Consider the following 17007-nt stretch of genomic DNA (forward strand, 5'->3'; position numbering starts at 1 on the left):
TTCAATGTGTCTTTGCTGTTCTTAGCTCTTTATATTTCTATGTAACGTACCAAATTCCATCAGAATAAATATATGCAATAAATATACATCTTTTAGGATATTTATTAGAAAGGACTTGGCATCATGTGTAGGTTCAGATTGTATCTCCACTCTGTGTACTGGAAGTTCAAACTTGGACAAGTTGCTTAATCTTCTTGAGCCACCATTTTGCAATTACAGATAAAGATGTCAACCCCTCCTAGTTAGAATTTAAGTATGAGTGGGCTTAGTATGATACCTCTCATTATGTGATCAGTAAATGATTTCTACCCATTATAGTCTCTACTGATGTTTGACTGAAATTTGACCTTTTAAAAAATGTTCTTATAGACACTATTTTATATAGGTAAGGGCAACTATGATTCTGTCCTGATTAGACTCACAATATAGGTGTACTGATAATGGCTCAAATATGAGACAGTACTACCTTCTGTTTCCAATTTGGGGATACTAACCCTTGGAAACCATAGTGTTTATCTCCTCAGTAAAAATATTTTTAAAGTTTTATATTATCATAGTTTATATTAATATTTTGTAATTTAAACTCCATAATAGAGACCTCTTTCTATTCTTAAAATTAATTCAGTAAATTTTTAAAAAATATTTTGTTATAAATGGACAGAATACCTTTATTTTATTTATTTATTTTTATGTGGTTCTGAGGATCAAACCCAGTGCCTCATATGTGTGAGGCAAGTGCTCCATCACAGAGCTACAAATTAGTAAATATTTTTAATAATATTGCTCACAAAGGAATGTTTAATGAGGAAAAACGTAGTTGATGATATTTGAGTCTCCTCACCTATTCATATAATCCTTGGTCCATAAGAATAAACATGGAGAGGGAAGATGGCGGCGAGGGGAGTGCATTGCCCCCGTGTGCTGCTTCACTGTGTGGGAGTATGACAAGTCAGGATGGCTAAAGGCTATCTTGTTAGGAATTTCCAGCAATAGTGGGGTGCTCCGGAACCTGGAGGAAGGATTTCCATCGCACGAGGATTGGCTACGGGGACTCAAACGCGAGAGGTTTGTCGCACGGAGGGTAACACTTCTTATTCAGCAAATCGCCCCGCGGCTAGAGTCTGCAGCGCGCGCTGGGAAACGAGGAGATAGCGACGCAGGGATACAGCGCTGCAGTTTCTGCCAGCCGTGCAAGCACCGTACTCAGGGCTGAATTCTGGGTTCGAGACGGGGGAAGGAAGCGGTCCATCTCGGTTCTCCACACCGGTCAGACCACAGAGGAGGCCAGCAGCCACCATGTTGGAAAGCTGACGTCACCATCCCTGTTTTCGACTGACCGCAGCTCATTCAGCCATAGAACAGGTAATTTCAGGCTGCCATTCGCCTGCGGCTTGCAGACAGATTGCTAGGGTTCAGTGCCTGGGTGCTTCTTAGAACCTGATCTTATCGGAGTGAACACCGAGCGCGGGGCGGCCGAGTTCCGGCTCCCGGAACTTCCCTGGCCCGGGGCTAGGAGCCCGCGGAAACTGCTTCTCGGTCCGGGTCCTGCTGAGGGCCGGTCAGGACTCACCCGTTGCTTTGGTTGCCCGGCAAGGGGAACAAAATGCTGCCATTCGCATAGGATACCAACATGGCAGAGATCTGATGTCATCAGAAAGCGGCGGAGGAGAGAACTTCATCAATACCAGCGGCGACATAAACAGTTGGTCTCCTGGTAGGGGGGGTGAGGCACAGACACCCGAGTCTCCCCAGTTTGTCGTCGAGCCAGAGGGGAGGAGCCGGGCTGCCGACAGCGACCGGAGCAGGCCCAGCGGCTCGCCAGCGTCGTGACCGCGTGACCCCAATTGGAGAGGGGGCGGAGCGGAGCCGCCACCCGCACCCGCAAGGTGGGCAGACCCGCGACCCAGTGGTACATGGGCGTGGTACGAGAGGCAGGGCAGAGCCGCCGTTCGCGCTTGCAAGGTAAACAGACCTGTGACAGCCTGGTGGGTCAGGCCCAGTGGCCTGCCAGTGTGGTACACACGTCACCCCAACTGGAGTAGGGGCAGAGCAGATCCTTCTCCCACGCCCGGATCAGGCCCTGCCGGTGTGGTGGCCACGTGACCCCAATTGGAGTGGGGGTGGAGCGGAACCGCCACCCGAGCCCGCAGGGTGAGCAGACCTGTGACCAACCTGCAGATCAGGCCAAGGGGTCCGCAGGCGTGGTAGGAGGGGCAGGGCAGATCCACCGCCCGCGCCTCCAAGGTAGGCAGACCTGCGACAGACCGGCGGATCAGGCCCAGGAGCCTGCCGGCATGGTACACACACCACCCTAATTGGAGTAGGGGCAGAGCAGAGTCACCGGCCGTGCCAGGAACAGGCCCAGCGTCCTGCAGGCGGGGTAGTCACGACACCCCAATTGGAGTAGGGGCAGAGCAGAGCCTCCACCCGTGCCCGAAAGGTGGGCAGATCTGCGACCGACCAGCGGGACAGGCCCAGTGGCCTGCCGGTACAACAGACACGTCACCCCATTTGGAGTAGGGGCAGAGTAGAGCCGCCGCCCGCGCCTGCAGGGTAGGCAAACCTGCAACCGACCGGCGGATCAGGCCCGGTGGCCTGCCGGCGTGCTACACTCGTCACCCCAATTGGAGTAGGGACAGAACAGAGCCGCCGCCAGCGCCCAGAACAGGCCCAGTGACCTGCCGGCGTGGTAGCCACGACACCCCAATTGGAATAAGGAGAGAGCAGAGCCGCCGCCCGCGCCTGCAGGAAAGATACGCAAGCAGTATGAAAAGACAAGGAAAGAAAGGACCACAAGCAACGCAGGTCAACGCAACTTTAGAAGAGGTAACAGCTGCAGCAGATGGAATGTCAGATAAAGAATTCAGGATATACATTCTTCAGATGATCTGGAGTATCAAGGAAGACATTAAACAGCAAAATCAGACAATGAAAGATCACTTCGACAATGAATTACGCAAACAAATCCAAGAAGCAAAGGATCAACTATACAGGGAGATAGAGGTTATAAAAAACAAACAAACAGAAATCCTAGAAATGCAGGAAGCAATAAACCAACTTAAAAACTCAATGGAGAATACTACCAGCAGAGTAGAACACTTAGAAGATAGAACATCAGACAGTGAAGACAAAGTATTTCAACTGGAAAAGAACATAGACAGCTCAGCAAGACTGTTAAGAAACCATGAGCAGAACATCCAAGAAATATGGGATAACATTAAGAGATCAAACATAAGAGTCATTGGGATACAGGAGGGTACAGAGCTCCAAACCAAAGGAATGAGCAGTCTATTCAATGAAATAATACGAGAAAACATCCCAGACTTGAAGAATGAGACAGAATCCCAAATCCTAGAAGCCTACAGGACGCCGAATGTGCAAAATCATAAGAGATCCACACCTAGACACATTATAATGAAGATGCCCAACATACAGAATAAGGAGAGAATTTTAAAAGCTACAAGAGAAAGGAAGCAGATTACATTTAGGGGTAAGCCAATCAGGATAACAGCTGATCTTTCAACACAGACTCTGAAAGCTAGAAGATCCTGGAATAACATATTTCAAACACTGAAAGAAAATGGGTTCCAACAAAGAATTGTGTATCCAGCGAAATTAAGCTTCAGGATGGAAGATGAAATTAAAACCTTCCACGATAAACAAAAGTTTAAAGAATTCGCAGCTAGAAAACCATCTCTTCAAAACATCCTCGCCAAAGCATTACAGGAAGAGGAAATGGAAAATAACAATGAAAACCAACAGTGGGAGGTAGGACAGTAAAGGGGGGGGATAATCAAAGAGGAAAACAAACCATGTTTAGTAACAGAAATAAACAAATATGGCTGGAAGAACAACCCATATCTCAATAATAACCCTAAATGTTAATGGCTTAAACTCACCAATTAAGAGACACAGGCTAGTAGAATGGATCACAAAACAAGACCCAACAATATGCTGCCTACAGGAGATGCATTTGATAGGAAAAGACATACATAGGCTGAAGGTGAAAGGTTGGGAAAAATCATATCACTCATATGGACTTCGGAAACAAGCAGGAGTGTCCATACTCATATCAAATAAAATAGATTTCAAGCCAAAGTTAATCAAAAGGGATAAAGAGGGACACTACATACTGCTTAAGGGAACCATACACCAACAAGACATAACAATCATAAATATTTATGCCCCAAACAATGGTGCAGCTATGTTCGTCAAACAAACTCTTCTCAAGTTCAAGAGTCTAATAGACCACCATACCATAATCATGGGAGACTTCAACACACCTCTCTCGCCACTGGACAGATCTTCCAAACAAAAGTTGAATAAGGAAACTATAGAACTCAATAACACTATTAATAACCTAGACCTAATTGACATATATAGAGTATACCACCCAACATCAAGCAGTTACACTTTTTTCTCAGCAGCACATGGATCCTTCTCAAAAATAGATCATATATTATGTCACAGGGCAACTCTTAGACAATATAAAGGAGTAGAGATAATACCATGCATCTTATCTGATCATAATGGAATGAAACTGAAAATCAACGATAAAAGAAGGAAGGAAAAAGCATACATCACTTGGAGAATGAACAATAGGTTACTGAATGATCAATGGGTTATAGAAGACATCAAGGAGGAAATTAAAAAATTCTTAGAGATAAATGAAAACACAGACACAACATATCGGAATCTATGGGACACATTAAAAGCAGTTCTAAGAGGAAAATTCATTGCTTGGAGTTCATTCCTTAAAAAAAGAAAAAACCAACAAATAAATGATCTCATACTTCATCTCAAAATCCTTGAAAAAGAAGAGCAAAACAACAGCAAAAGAAGTAGAAGGCAAGAAATAATGAAAATCAGAGCTGAAATTAATGAAATCGAAACAAAAGAAACAATTGAAAAAATTGACAAAACTAAAAGTTGGTTCTTTGAAAAAATAAACAAAATAGACAGACCCTTAGCGATGCTAGCGAAGAGAAGAAGAGAGAGAACTCAAATTACTAGCATACGGGATGAAAAAGGCAATATCACAACAGACACTTCAGAAATACAGAAGATAATCAAAAACTATTTTGAATCCTTATACTCCAATAAATTAGAAGATAGTGAAGGCATAGATAAATTTCTTAAGTCATATGATCTGCCCAGATTGAGTCAGGAGGATATAGACAACCTAAACAGACCAATATCAATTGAGGAAATAGAAGAAACCATAAAAAGACTACCAACTAAGAAAAGCCCAGGACCGGATGGGTATACAGCAGGATTTTACAAAACCTTTAAAGAAGAACTAATACCAATACTTTTCAAGCTACTTCAGGAAATAGAAAAGGAGGGAGAACTTCCAAATTCATTCTATGAGGCCAACATCACCCTGATACCTAAACCAGACAAAGACACTTCAAAGAAAGAAAACTACAGACCAATATCTCTAATGAACCTAGATGCAAAAATCCTCAATAAAATTCTGGCGAATCGGATACAAAAACATATCAAAAAAATTGTACACCATGATCAAGTAGGATTCATCCCTGGGATGCAAGGCTGGTTCAATATACGGAAATCAATAAATGTTATTCACCACATCAATAGACTTAAAAATAAGAACCATATGATCATCTCGATAGATGCGGAAAAAGCATTCGACAAAGTACAGCATCCCTTTATGTTCAAAACTCTAGAAAAACTAGGGATAACAGGAACATACCTCAATATTGTAAAAGCAATCTATGCTAAGCCTCAGGCTAGCATCATTCTGAATGGAGGAAAAACTGAAGGCATTCCCTCTAAAATCTGGAACAAGACAGGGATGCCCTCTCTCTCCACTTCTGTTCAACATAGTTCTCGAAACACTGGCCAGAGCAATTAGACAGACGAAAGAAATTAAAGGCATCAAAATAGGAAAAGAAGAACTTAAATTATCACTATTTGCAGATGATATGATTCTATACCTAGCAGACCCAAAAGACTCTACAAAGAAACTATTAGAGCTAATAAATGAATTCAGCAAAGTGGCAGGATATAAAATCAACACGCATAAATCAAAGGCATTCCTGTATATCAGCAACAAATCCTCTGAAATGGAAATGAGGACAACCACTCCATTCAAAATATCTTCAAAAAAAATAAAATACTTGGGAATCAACCTAACAAAAGAGGTGAAAGACTTATACAATGAAAACTACAGAACCCTAAAGAGAGAAATAGAAGAAGATCTTAGAAGATGGAAAAATATACCCTGTTCATGGATAGGCAGAACTAACATCATCAAAATGGCGATATTACCAAAAGTTCTCTATAGGTTTAATGCAATGCCAATCAAAATCCCAACGGCATTTCTTGTAGAAATAGAGAAAGCAATCATGAAATTCATATGGAAAAATAAAAGACCCAGAATAGCAAAAACAATGCTAAGCAGGAAGTGTGAATCAGGCGGTATAGCGATACTAGACTTCAAACTATACTACAGAGCAATAGTAACAAAAACAGCATGGTACTGGTACCAAAACAGGCGGGTGGACCAATGGTACAGAATAGAGGACACAGAAACCAATCCACAAAACTACAACTATCTTATATTTGATAAAGGGGCTAAAAGCATGCAATGGAGGAAGGATAGCATCTTCAACAAATGGTGCTGGGAAAACTGGAAATCCATATGCAACAAAATGAAACTGAATCCCTTTCTCTCGCCATGCACAAAAGTGAATTCAAAATGGATCAAGGAGCTTGATATCAAATCAGAGACACGCCGTCTGATGGAAGAAAAAGTTGGCTACAATCTACAGTCGGTGGGGTCGGGCTCCAAATTCCTCAATAGGACACCCATAGCACAAAAGTTAATAACTAGAATCAACAAATGGGACTTACTCAAACTAAAAAGTTTTTTCTCAGCAAAAGAAACAATAAGAGAGGTAAATAGGGAGCCTACACCCTGGGAACAAATCTTTACTCCTCACACTTCAGATAGAGCCCTAATATCCAGAGTATACAAAGAACTCAAAAAATTAGACAATAAGAGAACAAACAACCCAATCAACAAATGGGCCAAGGACCTGAACAGACACTTCTCAGAGGAGGACATACAGTCAATCAACAAGTACATGAAAAAATGCTCAACATCTCTAGCTGTCAGAGAAATGCAAATCAAAACCACCCTAAGATACCATCTCACTCCAGTAAGATTGGCAGCCATTATGAAGTCAAACAACAACAAGTGCTGGCGAGGATGTGGGGAAAAGGGTACACTTGTACATTGCTGGTGGGACTGCAGATTGGTGCAGCCAATTTGGAAAGCAGTATGGAGATTTCTTGGAAAGCTGGGAATGGAGCCACCATTTGACCCAGCTATTCCCCTTCACGGTCTATTCCCTAAAGACCTAAAAAGAGCATTCTACAGGGACACTGCTACATCGATGTTCATAGCAGCACAGTTCACAATAGCAAGACTGTGGAACCAACCTAGATGCCCTTCAATAGACGAATGGATAAAAAAAATGTGGCATTTATACACAATGGAGTATTACTCTGCATTAAAAAATGACAAAATCATAGAATTTACAGGGAAATGGATGGCATTAGAGCAGATTATGCTAAGTGAAGCTAGCCAATCCCTAAAAAACAAATGCCAAATGTCTTCTTTGATATAAGGAGAATAACTAAGATCAGAGTAGGGACGAAGTGCAGGAGAAGAAGATTAACATTTAACAGGGATGAGAGGTGGGAGGGAAAGGGAGAGAGAAGGGAAATTGCATGGTAATGGAAGGAGACCCTCAGGGTTATACAGTGGAGGGGGTAGAGAGAGAGGAGGGGAGGGGAGGGGAGAGGTGGGGAGGGGGGAGGGGGGAGGATGGGAAAGGCAGTGGAGCACAACAGACACTAGTATGGCAATATGTAAATCAATGGATGTGTAACTGATGTGATTCTGCAATCTGTGTATGGGGTGAAGGTGGGAGTTCATAACCCACTTGAATCAAAGTGTGGAATATGATATGTCAAGAAATTTGTAATGTTTTGAACAACCCACAATAAAAAATTAAAAAAAAATCTTTAATAAATTTAGAAATATAACTAAGTAAGAATTACATGACTGCCCTTACTTAGGCTGCCTATCCACAAATACAAACAATTGATGTTGCTGAGTACTGTGGCACTCACCTGTAATCCCAGCTGAGGCAGGAGAATGGCAAGTTTGAAGCCAGGCTGGGCAACTCAGTGAGACGCTACCTCAAAATTAAAAATAAAAAGGACTGGGCATGGGCTGGGGATATAGCCCAGTTACTAGTAGACTGGTTGCCTTGCATACACAAGGCCCTGGGTTCAATCCCCAGCACCACAAAAAAAAAAAAAAAAAAAAGGATTGGACATATAGCTTGGTAGTAGAGTACTTGCTTAGCATGTACAAGGCCCTAGATTCATTCCCCCGAACAGCAAAATTTAAATAAATAAAATAAAATGTCATCATTTTCCAAATCTCAACTCCTAGTACAAAAATCAAGTATCTTAAATTATTTAGCCTTTATAATTCCACTGAATTGTTGGTTTTTCCTTTTGTCCTAAACTTAACAATAATATACATGTCCTGTATCTTCTCATGAATAAAATATAAATGGATACATTGTGGTTTTATTAGGTCATCTTGGAAAATAAACTTCCCTGCAGCCATGCACCTGTTTTCTACGGATTCCAATATGGGAAATGTCAACTCTCTTAATAGGACCACTGTGAAACTGGTCTCTAAGTGCATTTTCCTAAACATAAGTTTTTGTTTTTTTATTTCTTACATGTTTGTACTTTTCCAAAACATTACAGGAATTTTTTTCAGGGTTCTGTAATATTAGTCATAATGTTCTCATAAAATGGATGATTACAACTTTAATCTCTTTTAGATAAAATTTTAGTATAACTTAAAGTCAAATTATGTTACCAGGAAAAAGCTATAAAAGAGAATTAAATAAAATTATAATTCAACTCTGCAAGATACTTTTTAAAATAAGCCATCTTACCTGTGGTAAAACTAATAGAATAGTATTGCCTCTACCCTAACCTAAAAAAATGCTAATCATTTGTTTTCTTTCAAAACAGTAATATATGATACATATTTTCAAAAACTGAAAAGTTCAAAATGATGTGCTCACGTCACTGATCTTCCAATTAAATTTGGCTCTTCAAAGCAAAATCCAATCATATGCATTATGAATGTAATTTCACATCGATTTATCTGATAGCAAAACATACAGATAGAGATAGAAACTTTTAGTTCTCATTTAATATGTGTAGTATTATTATATATTAAAATGAATATAATTTTAGTTAATATAGTGTATTAAATCAGAATTAAATTAGTAAATAGGACATAAGTTATTGTGATTTTTAGTTTTTGCCAGGCGTCATTCCGACTAAACTGTGGCTTTCAACAGTTTTGAAGAAAATATTTGGCAAAAGAAGGAACTCCTGTAGTATAAGAAGACCTTGAGAATTTCTGAATTATTTCACTGAAGGCATATGAAGTCAAAAGTAGAATCAAAGCCAATACTGTAAGCTTTTATCTAATAAGACTAAATAACTAGAATTGTTAGTAGTCATAGATAATGATAACTTAGGTTCCTGTAGATGGCCCTAAGAATCTGTACAAAGAAAATGCCTTGTGAACTACAGAACAGTAAAATCATGTTTCATTTAGGCTATTCTTTATATAAGCTGTAGATGGACACAATATCTTTATTTTATTTATTTTCATGTGGTGCTGAGGATCAAACCCAGTGCCTCACGCATGCAAGGCAAGCGCTCTACCACTGAGCTACAACCCCAGTCCAAGGCTATTCAATTTTTAAGTATGGAATGCTTTATGAATTTGCATGTCATCCTTATACGGGGACCATGGTAATCTCTGCACCATTCCAATTTTAGTGTATGTGCTGCCAAAGCAAGCACTTGATTTAGTCTTAATATTAAAATCATCACAATTATATTTCTTTGAAATGTAACTCAGAAATAAAAGTTTCATATGTGTGAAACACAGTGCTATATAAAATAACTTTTTCATTTTCAGACTTTCCAATTTAAATAACACTTTTATTTTATAAATAAAAGTTTGACTTACACTTTCTTATGAACAAACATACATTAGAATAAAGTTTTCATTTATGCATTAATAACATTTATAAAACTAACTACTACAGAAACCCAAGAACAGATTTGTAATTCAGTTTAATATATTTAAAAATGAATTACATAGGTTTAGTGAAACAGAACTGTTTTTTTTTTATTTGACAATTTCAGTTACCTTAATAGTTTCTATAGTAACATGCATTTAGATCTGTAAACACTTAAGTGGATTCACAGTATTTGGTTTGATAAACTAATTTGTAAAAACTACTAAGTTAATCTAGTTGATGATTTAACTCTTTCTTCTATATTACAGGAAAACAACCAAAGTTTTAAGTAGCATTTTAAGAACAGATGAATATGAAGATAAAGAATTATTCGTTTTATATTTTGGACACCTGAAAATGAAGTGGATCTAGTAACAATAACTGTAATGGACTGTGACAATTCAATTTATTTTTAATTTTGATGGTTGGCTATTTGGCTTCTCCTAAAATGTAAAAGAGATATTTTAATCTATAAAGAATTTTCTAATCAGTTTCAGCTTTGCAGGACGTTTCCTGCAAAAATTGGGAAATAACACTGGAAAGTAGGAATTTGGTTAGTGAAGTGGGAAGACTGTATAATTTGCATGCTACTTGCAATTTTTTGTTTTTCATCACTTGTAATAATGGAATGGAAATGTAAGCTGTAAAGATTCTCAAATATAAAGTATTTGCTACGGTGTATATATGGTACATAATTTCTTGTTGCTTTAAAAGTTGCTTTTGTTCTGTTTTGCACTGATTTCCTACCAGCGCTTGAACAGATCATTACATTCTCTCCAAAGGCCTAGAATGATTTGGGGTGGGCAATATATAGTTGTCAATGACAGGAGGGAGAATTTTTTTAATAGACATTTCTTTTCAAATATATGATTGATGTCTAGGTTTTTGATAATAACATTGTCTTAGATTCGTAATTACTAGCAGAGATTGACAGTTTAAAAACAGTGGTAGTAAATGAAACTGAGGTTGAAAAATAGCTGCTACTGTTTTGGCCATGTGAACAGTGGAAGTTGAGCCAATTACAAAATAAAATTGATACTTTTATTTCCAAAAGAGGAAAAATTTAGGCATTTGAAAATAATTGAGGTGCATTAAGTTTCAATTCTATAATTTCTTATAATAGGAACATATATGGATACAGAATTTGGGAGTTTGAACTTTTAATAAGCCTTCTGCAGTTTTTCCACTCTGGATGTTACTGTTATTAAAAAAAAAAAAAAAGTTTCTCCCAGCATAGTGTCAAAAAATTTGCTGATCTAAAGGTAAGTATAAACTTTCCTTACGCCTATTTTCTCAGATCCCTGGGTCTGTTGATGTTTAAGGCCATCATTTGGCAGAAAATTTATCTTTCTCTAAATGTGAACTCCTAAAACCAGAACCTTTTCTTTAGTGGTTTTTGGGCTTGTTATTCAGATTCAACTTTTAGTCCATAGGTAGGTTTCCTATCTTGCTCTTTCAGTACCCTCTTTTTCATTATTTTGTTCCCCAGAAAAAGGATTGCTTTTTAAATAGGAAAAAAATACCCTTCATTAACCATAAATATATTGCTTACTTTTAAATGAGATATTTATTCTTAGGGCCCAGTTTTTTTTTTTTTAATTTGTGTTTTGTCCTACTATTTCCTTTTATACTATAGGTCCAGTACACATGTGTATGTGAAAACACATACACACACACACACCCATACACATATTTACACACTGACAAACATAGAAAAATGTACGTCTAAAAACTGGGGTCAGAATTACCATATAATTAAATTGGTTTGCTTTATTATTTTCCTATTCTCAAGTCCTTTACATTCTAGTTTTAAAAAGCTGGTAGAATGTATTCCAATTTGCAATCTAGAGAGTCTTTCTACTTAGCACTAGTATCAGGCAGAATCCTTTTTAGTCATACTTACCAAGCTACTTTGGAAACTGCCTCAAACCCAAAAGACTTGATATGCTTTTTGAGTTGGATACTGAAATGGACCAACCAAAGCAATGTTTTGATTTGTTATTAATTGTATTTTTGAAACCATTTAAAACAAACATTTTCAAGAAGAGTTTGTATGTCAGAAGTCCCTTAAGTTTCAAAGTCTTGATCCTTTCTTACTACGTATAATCAGAGTAAGAGCACAAAGACTGTTTTATTATTGCCTTTGTACATATGTATAACTTGTTTGAATAATCATTGTACATCTCCATTAATGTTGTTCTCTGCTTTGTATATTTATTAAAAGAGTTGAGTCAGGTGTTGTTTCCTAGTGCTTGTCATCTTTAAAACTGACCAGAAAAAAGAAATAACCAGAGATGGACAGACAGACACACACACGTGTGCACATGCATGCTTTCTAGTCAAATTTTATATTTATGAAATAAAATTTTAATCTTAATTCACTCTCTTTTTCTTTTGTTTTTTTTCAACAATTTTTAATTGAAAATAGGAAAATTTACCTTACAGCTTCTTTCCCTGAAGGCCCAGGATTTCAAAGGAATTTGGACTAAGAATAATATCATTCATTTCCAGTTGTATTGCATTTTTACATTAAATTTTTTTACATTTTTTGTATTGCATTTTTAAGCTGGACTTATGATCAGAATAGGAGATTTTTTTTACTAAAAAGATTTAATTTCTAAGCTTTTGTAGAGAAGGCAATGTAAGATTCATAGTTTCAGTGTGGAAATTCTGCCCTGAAATTATTGTGCTTGTTTTATATTTCCTTTCTATTCATTTGAGTTAAAATTTTATTTTTAAAGCACTGTATTTTGAAACCCTGATTTAAATGTAAATATCTGTTTTTCATAAGAAAAGTTAACAATATGCCATAAAATTCGAGTCAGATTTTGCCAAAGTAAAACTCTTCTGTGCTTGATAATGTTTAACTTATGTACAGGGAATTATGAAGCTAATAAATGATACTATTGTGTTATATTACTAATTGGTTGCCTATCTTATCACAGAATTATACACTCATGAAAAACCAGTTTATAACCTGACACACAAGTAGAGATTCTATAGGTTAAAGCCAAGGTTGTTTTATGCCAATGTTCTGACTTTTTAAGTAATGTGAAGAGAATAGTTATAGGATCATGTGTTGGGAATAGAGTAGATGATATTGAAGAATAAGCCTCACCAAGAAAATGTTACTAAAAAATAAATGGCTAGAGCATTGATGTAACCCTTTATACTGTAGGGCAATTTATAAAATCTATCCTATGAAGTAATATTCTAAAAGTAATGTTTTCAAAGGTTTTTCTTTGTAATTTCTTTTTACGACTTTATATATACTTTTTTCACACATTAGGATTTTGTCACTAGATGACTTTAGGTTGGTAACAATGTAGCAAAGCAATTACCATCAAATACTGAGAATTTTGAAAATTGAGCTAAAATACACACGAATGATACAGATTATACTTCAGAAGAGTGCACTTAAATATATTAAACAAAAATATACAGTAAATTAACAAACAAAATTTTCTAATTGACACTTTTGATAATAACACTTGTTTTGCACTTGGAACCATAAAGAAAATGTCTAGGAACATCTAGTTGTTGTTCAGGACCCACCATGAAGCTGAAAAGAAAAAATACATAGTTTTTAAAATAATGAAAATAACTTTCACAGCAAAGAAAGTTCAAGTGGTAAAGGGAACATTCCCCCTACCTTTAGTCTGCCTAACTACTTATCTTCCTAGTCACCACTTCCAGACTCCTTCAGTCAAGATTGAATTCCCCATATGTTATCGACATTAGTATCACATCTTTTGGCACTTTGGTGCAGTCCAAAACTTTTTGTTGCATACAAATAGAGCTTGTCTTTGCAATGAGATTATAAATGCCCTGATGATAAAAATCATATTGCTATTTTAATCTACCCAATACTGACAGAATTAGGAAAGATACTTATATGTAATTTCAGAAAATCAAATTTAAGCAAGTGGAAGTGTTATAAGTAATATTTTTAGAATATTTTTTATTTTAACATTGGAAATGTTTTCCCCAATGAATATAAATATTCCAAAGATGAAACCAAAGCAAAGAAGTACGTACGGTTGGTGGAATGATATGAGAAACAAATAGAAAGGAATGAAATGTGCTTTTGAAGCTACATAAGTAATTTGCTGGCAATGGGATTTTGCTTTCTTATGATGTATCCTCTTGTCTCATAACTACAGACCTTTTTCTTATGTCAAGGAATATTCTGCCCCACAGACTGAGTTTTCAAGCCCCCCCCCTTTTTTTTTCTGAGTGGTTTGTGATAGCTAATGTACCTGTACTGCTGTATTCCCGTTTGATTCATTTGACAGCATTTTGCATTTGAGTGTTCATATACATATATTTTCATTTACATTTTTATATCTGGATGCAGTCTGGTTTAGTTGCCTTATTTCTTGAGATGTATCTTAGGTAAACTAGTAATCTAATTAAAAAGCTATCTTATTAAAAGTCATAATTCTGAATTAAAAATAAAATCTCTTGTGTTTTTAAATGTAAATTTTTTCTTTTGGATTTTAATTTTGAGTCTAAATATGTGGATGGTAATATATATTTTGTTTTTATTAACCTTAAAAACCATGCATCACATAAAATGCACAAAACTGGTTATTAAAAATAATATTAAAAATCAAGGCAATTGAAACCCATAACTAATGTTTATGTGTGAATTCTAGATTTTTGTTCAGGGACGTGTCCTGCTGTTGTAGCCATAAAACTTTAATTTAGTTGGGCACGGGGATGCCCTCCTATAATCCCAGTGGCTCAGTAGGCTGAGGCAGGGGGATTGAAAGTTCAAAGCTAGCCTCAGCAAAAGCGAGATGCTAAACAACTCGGCGAGACCCTGATGACTTTGGAGAAATAAAGTACAAAATAGGGCTGGGGATGTGGGTCAGTGGTCAAGTGCCCCTGAGTTCAATCCCTGGTACCCCCCCAAAAAACAAAACAAAACAAAAATCTTTAATTTGAAAATAGAGTGGACTGCCCCATTAAATGTTAGTCTTGTTGAGTTAGATTTAAAAATTGTATTAGAAAAGCCTGACTTATTTTTGATCTATATCAAATTCCAGTTATCATTGTTGAAATTGACGGGATATGAAAATAAATGCAAATACAGCAGCAATTAAAATGCATCAAATTTTACTGAATTTTGTTCAGAGAACAAGAATTGATCCAGTTTTATTTGTGCTCAGTTTTTCTAAGTTAGGAAATTGAAAGAGGATGGAATTTATGAACCACTGACTAATAATACACAGAAAGTTAATCCAAGGTAATGATGAAGTGATTGAAGTTGGGCCAGAAAAATTCAGATTACTCTGCATTTCCAATAATTGCAAATAGCATCCCCCTCAACTGTTAACTCAATAGCCTCCCTTCCTATACTCTTTTTCTACTTGATTTGTGTTCAGGTATTTTCTGATCTAGAAGGACTTAGGACACCATTAAGAACAATCTTTGTCCCTTCTTTCTGTTTTGCTGAACCAGTGGTTTCAGGATTGAGAGAGCTGAAAAATGAATATAATGGCAGATACAAAAATGACAAATGTAGAACTTTTGGGAAATTTTTTTGCCAAAAAACAGTGCATTTATGATTATGTAAAAGTCCATATTCATTCCTTCACTTAGGAAGCATCTTTGTTTTTGTGCTATACACAGTACTAATACTGTACTAGAATAGGTGATATGAAGATAAATAAGATATAGATCTAGTTTTCCTGCATTCTTTTACAAAGGCTGCAGCAGTCATGTTTACAGATTTAATTTGTGTTCTAGGCCTTTGAAAATCCCCACTTAGAACAGACTGTTCAAGCTGGAATAAGCTAAAGCTAAGCTAAAGCTTTCTTTGATAAATTAAAGGCAGTCACTGAAATCTGTTCCTTAATAATTTGCAGCTTTGCCCACCTGCAACCTTTCTTCAAGTTGTGGTGCCCTTTAATAGAAACTGCATGAGTCAAAGTGTCCATTCAACCATGTCAGACATTTTAACCATATTTATAACTTTCTTATTGGAGGATTAAATTTCAGCTCTAAAGTGAGGGAAAATTCTACAAGCCTACCATTTTCTAGCCAGATAGACCCATGCTTAAGAACCAGAGTAAATGCACTCCTAGCTCAGGCTCAAACTGTAAGAGCCAATGTGCAGCCACTCACACCTAATTTCCTTGTATCCTCACCCAGCTCTAATTCCAGATTATACTTTCCTCACTTTTATTTGTTCCCCAATTCATCAAAATCTGTCATTTAAAATTCTTGCCACTCTATTAAAATTACTCTTGTAAACCATGATCTTGTCAAATTCCATCTTCAGCCCTGTTTTCTTAATCACTCTACATGCTCCCAAGGAGCACGTAAACTTGCATTTCAGTCTTCTATTGACAGCTTTTTTTTTTTTTTTTTGGTACTGGGGATTGAACCCAGGGGCACTCAACCTCTAAGCCACATCCCCACCCCACCCCCCTTTTTAAAAAAAACTCTATTTGGAGACAGGGTCTCACTGAGTTGCTTAGGGCCTTGCTAAATTGCTAAGGCTGGCTTTGAACTCCAGATCCTCCTGCCTCATCTCCTGAGCAGATGGGATTACAGGTGTGCACCACTGCACCCAGCCTATTGACATCTATTATTACTCCATCTATTCTCCTCCTTTGATTGGTGCTCCTCAGTCTTCTGAATAAAAGAGGTTTTTCTTTCTCTACCAGCCTTTTACAGAAAGGCATTTTCCCAGGTTTCTCTTAGATATTTTGTTTTTAGTCACATACTTTCTCACCACAACTGGAATAAGCTAAAGCTAAGGCTTCAACCTTCAGTCTTGTGGGTAACTTGTGAAAAACTATCTGCAGGTGAAGTCCCAAACTTTCCAGTAGCA

At 37.2% G+C, this 17007-nt stretch overlaps 2 protein-coding genes and 1 non-coding gene across 3 annotated transcripts in view; 1 reads left to right on the forward strand and 2 right to left on the reverse strand.

Annotated features, from left to right (window-relative positions):
• C15H8orf88 (chromosome 15 C8orf88 homolog) overlaps positions 1-10844 on the forward strand; it is a 29877-nt gene extending 19033 nt beyond the window's left edge. Inside the window, exon 6 of the mRNA XM_027950186.3 lies at positions 10433-10844. Within this exon, the coding sequence (XP_027805987.1) occupies positions 10433-10456 (24 nt within the window). The 3' untranslated portion in view covers positions 10457-10844. The remainder of the gene's footprint in view (positions 1-10432) is intronic.
• On the reverse strand, positions 9839-9942 carry LOC114101244 (U6 spliceosomal RNA). The gene has a single exon (XR_003584252.1). It is a non-coding gene; the product is annotated as a U6 spliceosomal RNA (small nuclear RNA).
• A 2072-nt stretch (positions 10845-12916) lies between the features above and the next one.
• Positions 12917-17007, reverse strand: part of Necab1 (N-terminal EF-hand calcium binding protein 1) — a 146106-nt gene continuing 142015 nt past the window's right edge. Inside the window, exon 13 of the mRNA XM_027952699.2 lies at positions 12917-13725. Coding sequence (XP_027808500.2) covers positions 13697-13725 — 29 coding nt within the window. The 3' untranslated portion in view covers positions 12917-13696. The remainder of the gene's footprint in view (positions 13726-17007) is intronic.

Source organism: Marmota flaviventris, chromosome 15 (assembly GCF_047511675.1).
Source record: "Marmota flaviventris isolate mMarFla1 chromosome 15, mMarFla1.hap1, whole genome shotgun sequence".
NCBI classification, from domain to species: domain Eukaryota; kingdom Metazoa; phylum Chordata; class Mammalia; order Rodentia; family Sciuridae; genus Marmota; species Marmota flaviventris.